Genomic DNA, 15,984 nt, shown 5'->3' on the forward strand with positions numbered 1-15,984 from the left:
AGAATTCTTCCCATCAATGAAAAGTAAGTGTTATTTGTGTTTAAAAAATGTTGAGAATCTCTCCCCTGTCAATCGCACCCTGAAAGCCACACCTTTTCTGGTGGGAGGGGGAGGGGTTATAAAACCCGGAAGTGTGGATGTGGCTCAGTCTCTGCATGATGATGGAGGGAAAGGTCATCACTCTGTCTGAGCTGTGAATCAACTGAACACACTGAATGTCTACTGAACTGTGGGTTTGGTGTTTTATGTGGTTTTATGGTAGTTTCACCCTGCATGAAATGGTATGAAGCTGCATTTGAATTTGGTGGCATTGCACCCTGCTTGAAGTGGAATGAACTTACTTGAATTTGGCGGCCTTGCATCCTGCTTGAAGTGGTATGAAACTGCACTGAATTTGGTGGCCTTGCACCCTGCTGAAAGTAGAATGAAACTGCACTTGAATTTGGTGGCCTTGCACCTGGCTTGGAATGTTTGGAAACTGCACTTGAATTTGGTGGCCTTGCACCCTGCTTGAAATGGAATTTCAAGGAATAGTCATGAGTCAACTGCCAGCCCACCAGCTGTGAGTGAGCTGCCAGCAGATCAGGCTTGAGGGACTGAACTGCCACCCCAAGAACCCATACCAGCACTCCAGAAAGCCCCCCCCCCCCCCCACTGGCCCACCAATATTGGAACTGGTGGAGAGCTTGAATATTGCGTCGGGGAACCAGCCCTCCCGTGTGAACATGGGACCCAACGGGTCCCACTTAGTCTAGTATAGTCATATGATTTAGTTAACCGTCAGGATCCATAATAGCAATGAAGTCCAATCCATTCCATCATTACCACATTCACCCACATTGTCAGCCACTTCTGAAATATACTCAGCCATTTTCATAGGAAATTAGGAAACAGAAGTCGACCAGGCCATTCATAAGAATTATGAATAAGCAGGCTCATATAACTATGCAGATTGTGTGACATTGCCACTGATTGCCAGTCCTTAAAAGCTTCCACAGATACTGCATCATAAGTAAACGCAGATGTCATGTTTGAAAAGTAAGTGGTTGAATTTATTTTCATCATTTCAAGAACAGCCCTGCCAAATTCTTAATTATCACTGATAAGTTTGTCCAGATTTACTAGAATGTTGCCTGGGTTTCAATAACTAAGTTACAGAGATAGGTTGAATAAGTTAGGTCTTTATTCTCTGGAGCGCAGAAGGTTAAGGGGGGACCTGATAGAGGTCTTTAAAATGATGAGAGGGATAGACAGAGTTGATGTGGACAAGCTTTTCCCTTTGAGAATAGGGAAGATTCAAACAAGAGGACATGACTTCAGAATTAAGGGACAGAAGTTTAGGGGTAATATGAGGGGGAAACTTCTTTACGCAGAGAGTGGTGGCGGTGTGGAATGAGCTCCCAGTGGAAGTGGTGGAGGCAGGTTCATTGGTATCATTTAAAAATAAATTGGATAGGCATATGGATGAGAAGGGAATGGAGGGTTATGGTACGAGTGCAGGCAGGTGGGACTAAGGGGAAAAAAATTTGTTCGGCATGGACTTGTAGGGCCGAGATGGCCTGTTTCCGTGCTGTAATTGTTATATGGTTATATGGTTATATAATTCATATGCAGCACTGCTGTAAGTTATAAGAGTCATTTTATACATTGCATATAGAAGCAATGAGTTTCACTTCCTTTCAGTTGACGATTGCTAACTTCTTCACATCTCTATGAGTATTAGAGGGAAGATACCAGCATGGAAGTGGCAGATGGAATACAACATAACCTTTATTTGTACTACCTAAGTGCATGACCACACACTGCTCTGTATTCCATCTGCCACTTACATGCTGGCATCTTCCCTCTAACAACATGGGTTCTCATCTTGTTTGGCAGGCTAACATGAGGCACCTTATTAAAGGCCTCCAGAAAATCCAGGTAAACAGCATCCACTGACTCCTTTGTCTAGCCTGCTGTTTACTTCCTCAAAGAATTCCAACAGATTTGTCATACAGATCTCCCCTTCACAAAACCATGCTGACTTTGGCCTATTTTATCATTGCTTTTAAGTATTTGGAAACGTCATCCTTAATAATGGACTCTAAAATCTTACCAACCACTGAAGTCAGGCTAACTGAAAGATCACAACTAATGCCTCCACGATCTCTAAAGCTACCTCTTTCAGAATACAAGGTTCAAGGTTTCAGATTCAGATTCAATTTTAATTGTCAAGTGTACAGTACAGAGACAACGAAATGCATTTTCGTTTCAAGTGTCAAGTTCAGTTTATTGTCACATGTACCAATTAAGGTACAGTAAAATTTGAGATTTGGGGCGTAGTCCATCTGTTCAGGTGACTTATCCACTTTTAGACCTTTCAGCTTGCCAAGCACCTTCTCCTTAGTAATAGCCACTCCACAAACTTTTGCTCCCTGACTCTCTTGAATTTCTGCAACATTGCTGGTGTCTTCTGCAAAAAACATATTCAATTAATCTGCCATTTCTTTATTCCCCATTACTACTTCTCCAGCATAATTTCCCAGACGTCCAATGTCCACACTTGCCTCTCTATATATGAAGAAACTTTTGCTATCCTCATTTATATTATTGGCTATCTTACCATCATATTTCATCTTGTATGACTTTATTGCCCTTTTTGTTAATGTCTGTGGTTTTTAAAAGCATCCCAATCTTCCAGCTTCCTACTAATCTCTGCAATATTATATGCCTTCTGTTTTAGTTGTATGCTTTATTTGACTTCCTTTGTCAGCCACAGTTGCCTCATTTTCTCCTTAGAATTTTTCTTTCTCTTTGGGATGAATAGATCCTGCACATTTTCAATTATTCCGAGAAACACCTGCCATTGCTGCTCCACTGTCAATCTTGCTAGGGTCCCTTTCCAATCAACTTTAGCCAGCTCCTCCCTCCTGCTTCTGTAGTTATCTTTGCTCAATGGTAATACTGACGCATCTGATTTCATCTTCTCCCTCTCAAACTGCAGGTTGAATTGGTATCACATTATGGTCACTATTTCCTTTACCTTAAGCTCCCTGATCAAAGCTGGCTCGTAACACGACACACAATCTAGAATTTCCTTTTTCTTATTAGGCACCTCATAGGCACTCTACAAATTTGTTCTCTTGGGATCGAGTAGTTGTCTTTCTTACATGCCGATTGTATCTCCCGATGTAATTTGTGCCCTGACTACAGTACGGAGACCCATCAAGGCTGATTTACTCTTTCAGTTTACCCACCAGAATGCTGCACCTACCTATTTTACTCCATCCCTATGCCCACTTGCCTGTCTTTTCAAAAGGATGTGTATCCTTGGTGTTCAGCTCCCAGCTCTTTCAGCCATGTCTCTGTGGTGCCCACAAAGTCGTACCTATCAATTTCTAACTGCAATATAAGTTCATCCACCTTGCTCCGTATTCTTTGTGCATTCAAATATAACACGTTTAGTTCAGTAATCTTCACCCCTCTTCTCGAATTGGTCCCCATTTTGCCCGATTTTAGCCTCTTATTCCTCTTTAAACTTTCCATCCTATTACTGCTTCTGGAGACTACAGTAACCTCTCATGCGCTCTCCTTCCCTTTAACTTCATCCGTTTGTGTCCCCAAAATTTGCCAACTAAGTAGTGCAATTAAATGGTGGTTGAATTAGTAAGGCTTTTAATTTTAATAATATTTGTTGATATATTCGGCAGGTAAGAAAGGCAATGCTACGGTGGTCATGGGAGATTTCAATATGCAGGTAGACTGGGAAAAGCAAGTTCGTACTTGACCCCAAGAAAAATTGATTCATAGAGTAGCTTGTACTGGAGCCTTCCAGGGGAAAGGCAATTCTGGGGTTTGTGTTGTGGAATGAACCAGATTTGATAAAGGAACTCAAGATAAAGGAACCATTAGGAGGTAGTGACCATAATATGATAAGTTTTAATCTGCAATTCGAGAAGGAGAAGGTTAAATCGGATGTGTCGGTAAAGCAGTTTGAGCAAAGGGGACTACAGAGGCATGAGAGAGGAGCTGGCCAAAATTGACTGGAAAGGAACCCCAGTAGAGATGACGGAGGAACAGCATTGGCAGTAATTTCTGAGAATAATTCGGAAGATGCAGGATCCTATCATTTCAAAGAGGAAGAATCTAGGGGGAGAAAGAGATGACCGTGGCTGACAAGGGAAGTCAAGGACAGTACAAACCTAAAAGAGAAGGCATCTAACACTGCAAAGATTAGTGGGAAGCCAGAGGATTGGGAAGCTTTTAAAGAACAACAGAAGGTAACTAAAAAGGCAATACGGGGAGACAAGATGAAATACGAAGGTAAGCCAGCTAATAATATAAAAGAGGATAGCAAGAGTTTCTTTGCTTAAATAAAGAATAAGGAAGAGGCAAGAGTGGACGTTGGACTGCTGGAAAATGATGCAGGAGAAGTGATAATGGGGAATAAAGAAATGGCAGAGGAGTTGAATAACTTTTTTGCATCAGTCTTCACAGTGGAAGACACCAGAAATGTGTCTGCAATTCAAGAAAGTCAGGGGATGGAAGGTCATAGGCTACGGAGTAGTTAGAGGTTCATGACAAACTAAGCCAAAGCCAGCAGGGTTTTGTGAAGGGAAGGTCTTGCCTGACAAATTTCTGGAATTCTTTCAGATTTCCTAGATTTTCTGAAAGCCTTTTCATAAGGTGCCACATGGGAGACTGATAAGGAAGATGAGAGCCCCTGGTATCAATATGCAGGTACTTGCATGGATAGCAGGTTGACTGAATGGCAGAATGGCTGTATGGCAATAAAGGGTTTGGTTTCTAGTTGGCTGCCAGTCCACAGGGCTCCGTGCTGCTCTTCATGTTGTACATTAATGTGGCCGCTGCTCTTCATGTTGTACATTAATGATCAGGGCGAGGGGATTGAAGACTTTGTGGCCAAGTTTTCAGATGATACGAGTGGAGGGGCAGGTAGTGTAGAGAAAGCAGAAGGACATGGATAGGTTGGGAGAGAGGGCAGAGAAGTAGCAGATGGAATATAATGTAGCAAAGTGTAGAGTCATGCATTATGGTAATATAAATAATGGAATGGCGTAGACTATTTTCTAAATGGGGAGAGAATCCAGACATCGGAGGTGCAAAGGAAGTTGGAAGTGCTGGTGCAGGATTCCCAAATAGTTAATCTGCAAGTCGAATCGGTAGTAAAGAAAGCAAAAGCAATGCTAGCATTTATTTTGAGAGGTCAGGTCAGGCCCCATTTGGAAAATTGTGAGCAATTTTGGGCACCGTATCTGAGGAAGGATGTGCAGTGACAGGACTCCTCTCATTAAATGTAAGCACAGGCTTCATGGACAGTAGAGCCTTCTGTGGTCTGATGATTTTACAATTCTCTTCTCTATTGTCTAATTCTCCAGTGGCTTGTAACCATTTACAGTCTTGCAGGAATTCTATGTTCTTTCAACTCTAACCTCTTGTTAATCTTTTTGCTTTCGAGTCCCCAGGTCCGGCAATCCTAATCCTCTCTGCTTCTTTGCTTCTCCGTCTCGATCCTCCTTCATCTGCCTTTCAAGCTGCTTTTATTTTTCACAAAAAGTTTAGTCAACCATTTTATTACTTCCATTTTTGGGCTGGTATGAACTCTAATCTGATTACCCTCCAAACCATCTAAGGGTAATTTTTCAATCTTAAAAGCTACAACATCAATAAAAATATGACCACAATGCTGATAAACACAACAATTTGCCTTTATGTTGCATAACTGTTTATTATTGGATATAACTTGCGAACTAGCTGTTGCTTTTTTTTCACATGCTCACTGTTACCAAGTTAATTAATTCTGCAGAAAATATCTGTCGGGCATTGCTTAACAATTCCGTAATCTAAATAAAATGAATTTGACCAGCAGCGCCTTTGGGGAGCATCATAAAATTAACCAAGCAATATCATTTTTATTGTGGAGTGGTGTAACCGATTTTCTTTATAATTATACTATTTTGTTTAAGCAAAGGCTGGGTAATATAAAACACAGATCTCTTGAATGCTTGATGGCAGTAGCAATTGTTGTCTGAAATTATACATAACCAGGAAACCGTAGGATAAACTGCCAACTGTAACTCAAACCACTGGCATCCTTGAACTTGAAATGCCTTGACAGGAAAATCAGCAGAAAGAATGGGTCTAAGCCACAGGCAACCCTAGCATAGCAAATTGACTATTTTTTGCTTATTTTTCAAGAAGGCAGCATGTCCACGAAAAGCAAGGGTAGGCACTTAGAATGCGACTAAACTATACATAATATTGCTGTGGGCTTCCAATGCTTTATGTTTCATATTTTCTTATGACATAGAAGGATGCTGTTTGGTCCACTGAGTCCATACCCGCTCTCTGAATATTCCCATCAGTCCTATTTCCCCATTATTTCCTAACAGATGAATAAAAAGTCTATTTTTTTTTAAATAAAAGCATATACGACTGCATTTGGTACGAACATCCTTAAAAAAAGGTCTCTTTATTTTGTTGTACATCACACTGAAGTGCACCATGATGAAAATAATAAAGGCTCCTGTGAATGCTGCCTTCCAAACCAAATCAGGAAAGCCAATGCTTTATTCTCCACGTTACACTTCATTACACACCAGTTGTCTCTTGGTGTTTAAAAGCAATCTAAGGAATGACAGATAAGGACTGACGTTCTGTGTTTATGCTGTCGTTAGGGTTTTGCCTGCACAGATCAGTAAATCAGGTCACATTGTCCGCAATTCCTGTTTAATAACTTGAGTGCATTGGACAAGGAATTGAGAACACCATGTTCACATAATGGTGGACAGCAGGTCAAGTTCCGGGCAGGGTAATGCTGGAAGGCTAAACTGGAAGAGGTTCTGTATATTCATTCTCCACTATCCAAACACCTGGATGAATAGACAATGATTAAAAGTTTCCCAAAAAATGTTGATGGTTTAGTATGGAATCGGCAGTCGGGGGAGCTCGGGACCCTAATCGTCCTGTCCTACTTAAGCGGCTTTTTCAGCGACTGCCAGCACCCGTCATAGGTTGTTGCAGGTCGCCGAAAATTTTCAACATGTTGACAATCCAGCGGTGACCAGAACAAGGTACGACTCTATGGGCGACTAGTCACGGCCATACAGGTTTCACCCCGCGACATGTCGCCAAGGTTCGCCTGTATGGTCGTGAGTCGTCTCTTCCGTCGCCCAAATAGTCATAGTGTCTTTCTAGTCGCCGCTGGATTTTCAACATGTTGACATTTTTCGGCGACCTGCAACAACCTATGATGGGTGCTGACAGTCACTGTAAAAGTCGCATAAGTGGGACAGGGCTATAAGACAAGTATGTGCAGGTAAACAAGCCATGAAATTCCTGAGAAATACACACCAGCAATTTCTCAAATGCAGATTGTGTGGGAGGGAACTGCAGTTGTCTGCTTTACACTGAAGATAGACACAAAATAGGCGGCATCTCTGCATAGAAGGAATGGATGACATTTGCCGTTCCCGTTGAGTTACTCCAGCATTCTGAGTCTATCTTCATACAGTTTCCCAGGTTTTACTCTGGGAATTCTCTCCACAGGTTGAACAGCACCATCCATTTTAATCATGGAGAACAGCTATAAAGGAGAAAAATAACTTTCACGTCATTTATACATGATTTGAATTAATAGTGGATGTTTCTTGGATGTTTCAAACGTTAAAAATGTTTTAATAATGCTTAACCAATTTAAGCATGTGTTTAATCATTAATAGTTTCCAAAATGTCTTCAGTGTTTGTGGATGGCAGAGATATTCACATACATTAACATTGTTTGGCAGATTTGACAGCCTGTTAAGTCCAGGTGGCCTTTGTTCGCTTCACTGTGTGAATCCAATAATGACCAGAAGGCCCTGGACACCACAGGTCCCCACCGATAAAGTTAAAGACAACTTTGTGGTTGAGACAAGGCAGCAGTGAGTATATGCAGTCCGCCACACCTTGGAAGCATCAGCGCAATAACCCTTAAATGGAACTGCTTAGGGAGGCTGAAATTTTCAAAGGGCTCTTGAATAAATAAAAACCTATTGCCATGGAATAATTGAATGTCTGATGTACTCGGAGTGATTCCCATCAAGCATTCAGTGGATTGCTTGTAGTGGCATCATTCCATAACCTAGGGTACTGCCTGATTAATCGCTACCTCATTGTGTACATTGGACTTTGTCTGTGGTACTGATGAGCGACAATGCAGAGTACCATTCTCCATTGCTCATCCTTCAGTTCGGTTTAGTTACAGATACAGCTCTGAAACAGGCCCTTCGGCCCCCCCGAGTCTACACCGACCAGCGATCCCCACACATTAACACCATCCTACACACACACACACGAGGGACAATTTACATTTATAACAAGCCAATTAACCTACAAATCTGTATGTCTTTGTAGTATGGGAAGATCTCGGGGAAAACCCACGTGGTCATGGAGAGAACATACAAACTCTGTACGGACAGCACCTGTTGTCCTGTAGTCAGGATTGAACCTGATCTCTGATGCTGTAAGCGCTGTAAGGCAGCAACTGTATCGCTGCGCCACCATGCCACCTATTGTACATGAGCACAATATATATTGTACTTGAGTTTGTCTGTACTTGTGTTTGGTGTATCTGATCTGTTTCGATAGCACACAAAACAAAGCTTTTCACTGTAGGTACACAAAAATGCTGGAAAAACTCAGCGGGTGCAGCAGCATCTATGGAGCGAAGGAAATATGCAACGTTTCCGGGCCAAAACCCTTCTTTCAATTGATGGCAACGTTTCGGGCCGAAACCCTTCTTTAGACCCTTTTTGTTTACCTTCGATTTTCCAGCATCTGCAGTTCCTTCTTAAAAGCTTTTCACTGTACCTCAGAATATGCGACATTAACAAATCTAAATCTATACCTAGCTGTATAGAATACATCCAGCAAAGAAACCCGCCATTTGCATCTTATTTGAAGCTGCAACTAAATATAGTATTCAATGCCAAACAGTCTAAGAGCGGACTGAGGACTGAGAAAGATGTTCAACATATTAGTCCCTCCATGCTATAGAAAACTAAAGATGCTCTTGGTATTTCATTGGATTCCCTGATAACAGGTCTCATGGCAAGTGATATCTGAACCTGTCCAAACTCATTAAGAACAGTAATGTGGAAGACAAGCTAAAACAGGTCTTTCGGAGTCCCAATAGTTGTGAGATGTTATCTGCTGCCAGCTGTGCAGGCTGAAAATTTGAGAAAGCTGGCATCATGAATACAGAACTCGCAAACATAAAAGTGCATCAAGGCACTGGAATTTCAGTTTTATAGCATTGGAATTGGACTGCATTCTCAGCGATATTGAACAATGAATCACAGGAACAAGTTTTTTCAGCTTTATTGTTTCTGTATTATGACATTAAACGATGATGCAATTTGTTACCATTTGTACAATAGCCCTCACCAAATCAATGTTAAGTTGCGTCAGTGTCACATATGGCAATGATGTTGGAAACGTAAATAAATGTTCCTTTTCTGGCTTCTGACGAGAAAATCGAACCACCTTGGTGGATGATCAAGCAACAATTCTGGTCTGTTTACAATAAAAGCCACATGTAATATAAATATTTAATGGTTACTGTATATCAGTTTATATGTTAGCTTTTGTTCTGGCATTTAGGATCTGTGGGTGGCACGGTGGCATAGCGGTAGAGGTGCTGCCTTACAGCGCTTAGAGCACCAGAGACCAGGTTCAATCCTGACTACATGTGCTGTCTGTACGGAGTTTGCTCGTTCTCCCCGTGACCGCTTCGGTTTTCCCCGAGATCTTCGATTTTCTCCCACACTCCAAAGACATACAGGTTTGCAGGTTAATTGGCTTGGTGTGTGTGTTGATTATGAATGGCACTGGATTATCACTGAAAGTAAATTGATGAAATTATCGATTTTGATGACTAAAAGAATCATGCAGTTTAAATAGAGAATAGTTTAGTCACACAATCAGACACAACTACAAAATCAAAAAATGGAAGCTAAGGAAACAGAAAGTTGATTCAGTAACTTACAGCTTTTTGGACTGAACACTGGGTTCAACTATTTCATATTACAATCTCTGAAATCATGGTTAATTCCATTGCCGGCAGTAGGCAGGTACGGGATAACGAGTTGGATGATCAGCCATGATCATATTGAATGGCGGTGAAGGGCCGAATGGCCTACTCCTGCACCTAATTTCTATGTTTCTATGTTTCTATAGACCCATCTTCTGTTTCTTAGTTTTTCTCATTACTTGCCTAACCTATTGTCATTTCATCTTTTCAGGCTCCTCACTTACTTATTCCTCCAGCATGCCATGTCTTTATACTTGGTCTCAATCTGATACATTTCCAACTTTATACAATTCTGATGAAGTCATCAATCTAAAACGCCAACATAGGTTTTCCCTCTACATATATTACCACTCCATTCTGCTCTTCTGATATATTTATGTCTAGTGTGTTTAAGTCTTTTTCATTATTTATTAGAAATGGATATGAGAGACTGGAATATTAATGCAGAATCGGGCTCATGGAATCATAGAGCTCTGCAGCATGGTAATAGGCCCTTCAGCCCATCTTATCTGTACCGACCAAGTTAACATTTTGGATACGTTCCATTTACCTGCTTCTGGCCGCTATTCCTTTCCATAAATCTATCCAAATGTCTTTTGAAAATTGTGATTATATCTACTTCATGCTCATGCAGCAAACACCCATCACCTCTTCTGCAGGCAACTCAAGATACAGAAAGTTTGCATAAGTGAATTAGCTTTCACTTGGTTTGTCTTTGTCACAGTAAAGGCAAATTACCATGTGCCAGTCAGTGAGAAAATTGAAAATATCAGAAATATTTTGAAATGACGAAGGGTCTTCAACTTGAAGTATTAAGTATGCTTCTCTTACCACAGATTCCAGCACTTGCTGTTTTATTTCAGATTGCCAGTATCTATAAATTTCCATGGATTATTTTTGAGTGTGTATGTGTATACGTGGGTTTATGTGTGTGTGTGTGTAGGTGTGTAGGTGTGTGTGTGTGTATATATGTGTATACGTGGGTTTGTGTGTGTGGAGTGTCACCTTGTCTGAATATTTTTGTGACAGTGATGTTGTATATGAATGTGTGTGTGAGGGGATGTGTAGATTTATGTGTATTTGTTTCTGTAAATGCACGCGTGTTTGTGCGCTTACTTGAGTGTGCAACAGCAGTATGAACTTCTGTGCACTTGTGTGGATGATTGTGTGCGTGTTTGTATTTTTCAATGAATGGGTGTGCAAATGTGGAAATCCGTGGGGACTGATACTGTGATGGTATTTGAGTATGTTTCCAATCAACAGTAAAAACAGAGGACACAGTTGGTTAGAGTCATAGAGTCACACAGAACGGAAACAGGCCCTTCAACCGACTGAATCCACACCAATCATCAATAACACATTTACATTCATTTCCATTAGTTTTACATAAATCCCCTTTTATTCTTTCCGCATTCCCACTACCACCCCAACACTTTACACATTCTCTCTGTGACCATGGGGGTTTCCTCCAGGTGTTCTGGTTTCCTCCCAGTGGTTATTGTAAATCAGTCTTCAGTGTACATAAGTATTACAAGAATCAAAAAAGAATTGCTGGGAATTGGAGAGAGAAAGTCGACAAGACCCCATGTTGTAGAAGTATGGCATTGATAGAACAGATCAACAGTGGATGCAATCTCACTGGCTGTCCACTCTGTACTGGACTGCTTGGACAAAAAGGAGCACATACATCAGGCTATTGGTCACCGTCTATAGATCAGCGTTCAACACCATCATCCCTTCCAAACTCATTGCCAAACCCAGGGAACTGGCTCTCTGCTCCTCCTTATTCAACTGAATCATTGACTTCCTCATGGGCAGCCCACAATCAGTACTGATTGGCCACAGCACCTCTACCTGGCAATCTATCAACACAGGGCCACCTCAGGGCTGCATGCCCAGTCCCCTACTCTATACTCATTCTGTGTAGCCATTCACAGCTTCAAAGTCATCTTGCCGATTTGCCGATAACACCATTGTTGTTTGGACAAATAACGGGTAACGACAAGTCAGAGTATAGGAGGGGAATGATAATCTGCTTGAGTGGTGTCAGAACAATTATCTTGCTTTTGACATTAGCAAGACCAAGGTGCTTATTGTTGACTTCACGAAGGGAAAGTTGACGGACTATGCACCTGTCTCCACTGGTGGGGTGGCAGTAAAGAGATTCAACAGGTTCATGTTCTTGGACATTCCTGGGCATTCCTGCTGAGTTTTCCTGGGCCAAGTACATCCATGCAAGCACAAAGGAATCTCACTGTCAAACTTCCACATGTGGAGAGCACACGGACTGGTTGCATAACGGTCTGGGTCGGAAGTTTGAATGCTCACGAATGAAGGAGTCTGCAGAACATGGTGGACATTGCCCAGTCCATAATGGGACTGACCTCACCACCACTGATGGAATCTACAAGAAGTGTTGCCTCAAGAAGACAACTAATCTTATCAAAGGCCCACATGACCGTTGCCACAATCTCGATACCACTATCGGGAAGAAGGCAGAGGAGACCGTACTGCTTCTTCCCCTCAACCATTGGGTTCTTGAACAACCCTGGACAACCTAACCATCAAACCTCCACTGACTTTGCGCCATACTTCTGCTGACATTTGTACTACTATGGTCACTCGACTTACTTTAGTGCAATCTTGCAATCTCAAGGTCTAGTTTAATGAGAATAACTGATAATTTAGTCAGTAGTTATTGTCATTGCATCTAATGTGCCTGTGAAGCTGCAACTAATAAGAATGTCATTGTTCTGTTCCTGGTGTAAAGAAACATACTTTACTCATGATTGCTTTGCTGGCAGCTGGCATGGCCTGAATTGTCTCCAATAAAATAAGGAGTATTCTCTTGAAATATGCAAACAACGTAGTTTTTCAGTTGGTCTGATATTACAAAACAATTAGAACAACATTTTTTCTTATTTTCGTGAACGTAGGAATAATCAAAAAGCTTTTAGATCTAACTTTGATTCCATTTAAGTTTATATGGCTTTGCATTGCATTCACAATAAAACTGGCTTCAAAGAATGCCAATTGATGTCTATATAATCCAATTCTATATTTTCATTATTCCACCAGTAGTAGTTGTTGTTCATCAGTCTCGGCCCCAAGTTCCAAAATATTCTCCCAAAACTTTTTGTCTCTAACCATGTTTCCTCTTTTAAGATGTTATTTAATTGCAATCGCAAGTAAAATGGCATACAGTACACACTCAAGTTAATACATAATCTTCTTTTCATCGGTACTTACCCTCTGCAACCTAGAGCGTAATTAACATCCTTAAAAAATGCAATGTTAGTAATTTCTTTAAGCTATTAACATGGCCTTGAAGACATTGATGCAAAAATTACAAAACTAAACCATTACTTTCATACACCACGTCACAGTTAATTAGCCTTCATATTTTAATGGGGAAGATTTTGCTCCAATTCTCAATGTTCATCTTACAACTTGCTGAAATCAGCGAGCAAGGAGGACATTCTTCTGTTTCATTTGACAGACAAAAAAAAACAAACCTTGTAGCTTATTATTTTTGATTTCTTACCTTTGAAAAAACAGTCCTCACTGTGGACAATTGAAATCTTTTGTTTCTTCAGGCAGGCCGCACGATGAAGTTCACAGTGATTTTCGTAAAGTTCGCCATCAGAACCGCACACGGGCTTGTAGTTGGGCTTGCAGCGCTCCATGCACGCACAGTCCGCCTGGCCCGTCTCCTTGTTAACGATGCAGTGTCGGCCAAGCCCGCAATACTTGTTCTCGCAGGGTCCGAAATGGCCATCCTGTCCATAGTATGCTGAAAAGTACCAAGAACAAGATGATTGATTTTTTTCGGATGCTATGCCACTACGTTTTATGCACTGCAACCAGTTCATAAAAATAATTTTATTCTTGAAGCAAATTTACTTTTAACAATAAATATATTTCTAATTGTAAGTTGCTACTTAGGAAAAGGTTACCAATATTTTGATATCAAAGATAGATAGAAAAGGAATGAGTGACGTTTCGTCCAGATCCTCTTCAGACTGAGAGTCAGGGTAGACGCACGAAAAGATTCAGAACAATTCAGGATCGGCACTGATAACCAAGGAATGTTGGAGCCCACAATGGTCCATTGTTGACTGTGGAAGAGGTGTTAACAAAGGGATATATGGATGCAAACTAGCGGGGCAACTAGGGTGGGGGAGGGGCAAAGAGAGAGAGAGGGAATGTAAGGGTGAGTTAAAATTAGAGAGATCAATATTTATTCTGCAGGGTTGTAAGCTGCCCAAGTGAAATATGAGGTGCTGTTCCTCCAATTTGCAGTTGACCTCACTCTGATGATGGAGGAGGCCCAGGACAGAAAGGTCAGCACAGGAATGGGAAGGGGAGGTATTTTGATTTAGATATATTTTAATCATTTTGATATCTTTCTGCCAACCACATATTTTCGGTACAAGGTGAAATTAATCTTTGGTTGCCAGCACTAAATGGCATGCGGGTGCAAGCTGCCGGTTGTACTCAACTTCATGTATTTAGTTGCATTGATATCAAAGCAACTCCATTGTGAAGATGCTGATATCAAAGCATTTGGTGCAGCAACCTATGATGGACTTCTCCCCTGGGAAGTTGAAGAGACGATATGTCACTGTTGTGGCTCTAGAAAATAGCAAATGTCAGTAAGGATGTTGCCAATGGATGCATTATCTCTCACATCACTTAAAGAGAATGATTTCCCATGTTTTCTTTCGATATAGGAATTCTTTCTGCCCATTCAGTCTATGCCAGCTCACACAGCATTACCATCAGCCCCATTTCCCAAATTATGTCCCTATAACTTATTCACTCTCACAGTCATGGAGCTATACAGCAAGGAAGTCGGCTCCTCAGTCCATCTCTTACATGCCAAGCAAGGTAACATTCTGATCCAGTTCCATTTGCCTCTTATCCCTCTAAACCCCCTCCATCCATATATATTAGAAAACATCCCAGCACAGCTCTCCATAATTTCTTCCCCAGCTTCCCACAAGTTCCGAGGATGCACTAGGTCAGCGTCTACGAATTTTGCCATCTTAATGTGCTTTAAGTCCACCAATCGTTCTTCCTTGGTTATTTGAATATGGTCCAAAACCTAGACTCTCAAATTCCACCCACTCAGTCCATGCCGTTATTTGGGAATTTAAAGTCACCCACAATTACTACTCTATCGATGTGCAGAGGGATTGTGAGGTCCAAGTCCATAGCTACCTGACAGTGGCAATACAGGCAGAGTGGTGAAGAAGCCACATGGCATGTTTGCCCATATTGATTATGGCACTGAGCACAATAGTCAGGAAATCATGTTGCAGCTTTCTCAAACATTGTTTTTAAAAAATGTTAAAAACATTAGTTATAATACTGATACGCTCATGAATTTCCACCACATACCTGATTTTCTTATCACCCACCTACAAAAGGCACAATTTACAGAAACCAATTAACCTGACTATTGGCATTCTTTTGAGACTTGACTGGAAACCGAATCACTCTAGGGAATCCCACATGGTCACTGGAAGAATGTACACATTGCAGCAAACAGAACCCGAGGTCAGGATTTACATAGATACCTAGACAATAGGTGCAGGAGTAGGCCATTCAGCCCTTCGAGCCAGCACCACCATTCAATGTGATAATGGCTGATCAGGCACAATCAGTACCCTGTTCCTCCTTCTCCCCATATCACTTGATTCCGCTAGCCCTAAGAGCTCTATCTAAAGGGCCTGTCCCACCAGCATGCGATTGCATGCATCTAGCGTGACCAATCTTGGTCGCTTGAGGCGTACGGCCTCGCGAGGCCGGTCCCACTTCCAAGCGCGGAGGCATATGGAGTTGTGCGGGGCTGGTCCCAACATCGCGCGGGGCTCCGAAAATCCCGCATTGTCCGAAATCTTTGCGCG

The 15,984-nt window shown here is 41.5% G+C and overlaps 1 protein-coding gene across 4 annotated transcripts in view; it reads right to left on the bottom strand.

The window, feature by feature from the left end:
• The window catches only part of fstl5 (follistatin-like 5), a 740,079-nt gene that overhangs the window by 547,927 nt on the left and 176,168 nt on the right, over positions 1-15,984 (bottom strand). For all 4 annotated transcript variants that reach the window (XM_055646031.1, XM_055646038.1, XM_055646027.1 and 1 more), the window contains one exon: positions 13,617-13,865. In XM_055646031.1, coding sequence (XP_055502006.1) covers positions 13,617-13,865 — 249 coding nt within the window. The remainder of the gene's footprint in view (positions 1-13,616; positions 13,866-15,984) is intronic.

Source organism: Leucoraja erinacea, chromosome 1 (assembly GCF_028641065.1).
Source record: "Leucoraja erinacea ecotype New England chromosome 1, Leri_hhj_1, whole genome shotgun sequence".
Lineage (NCBI taxonomy): Eukaryota > Metazoa > Chordata > Chondrichthyes > Rajiformes > Rajidae > Leucoraja > Leucoraja erinaceus.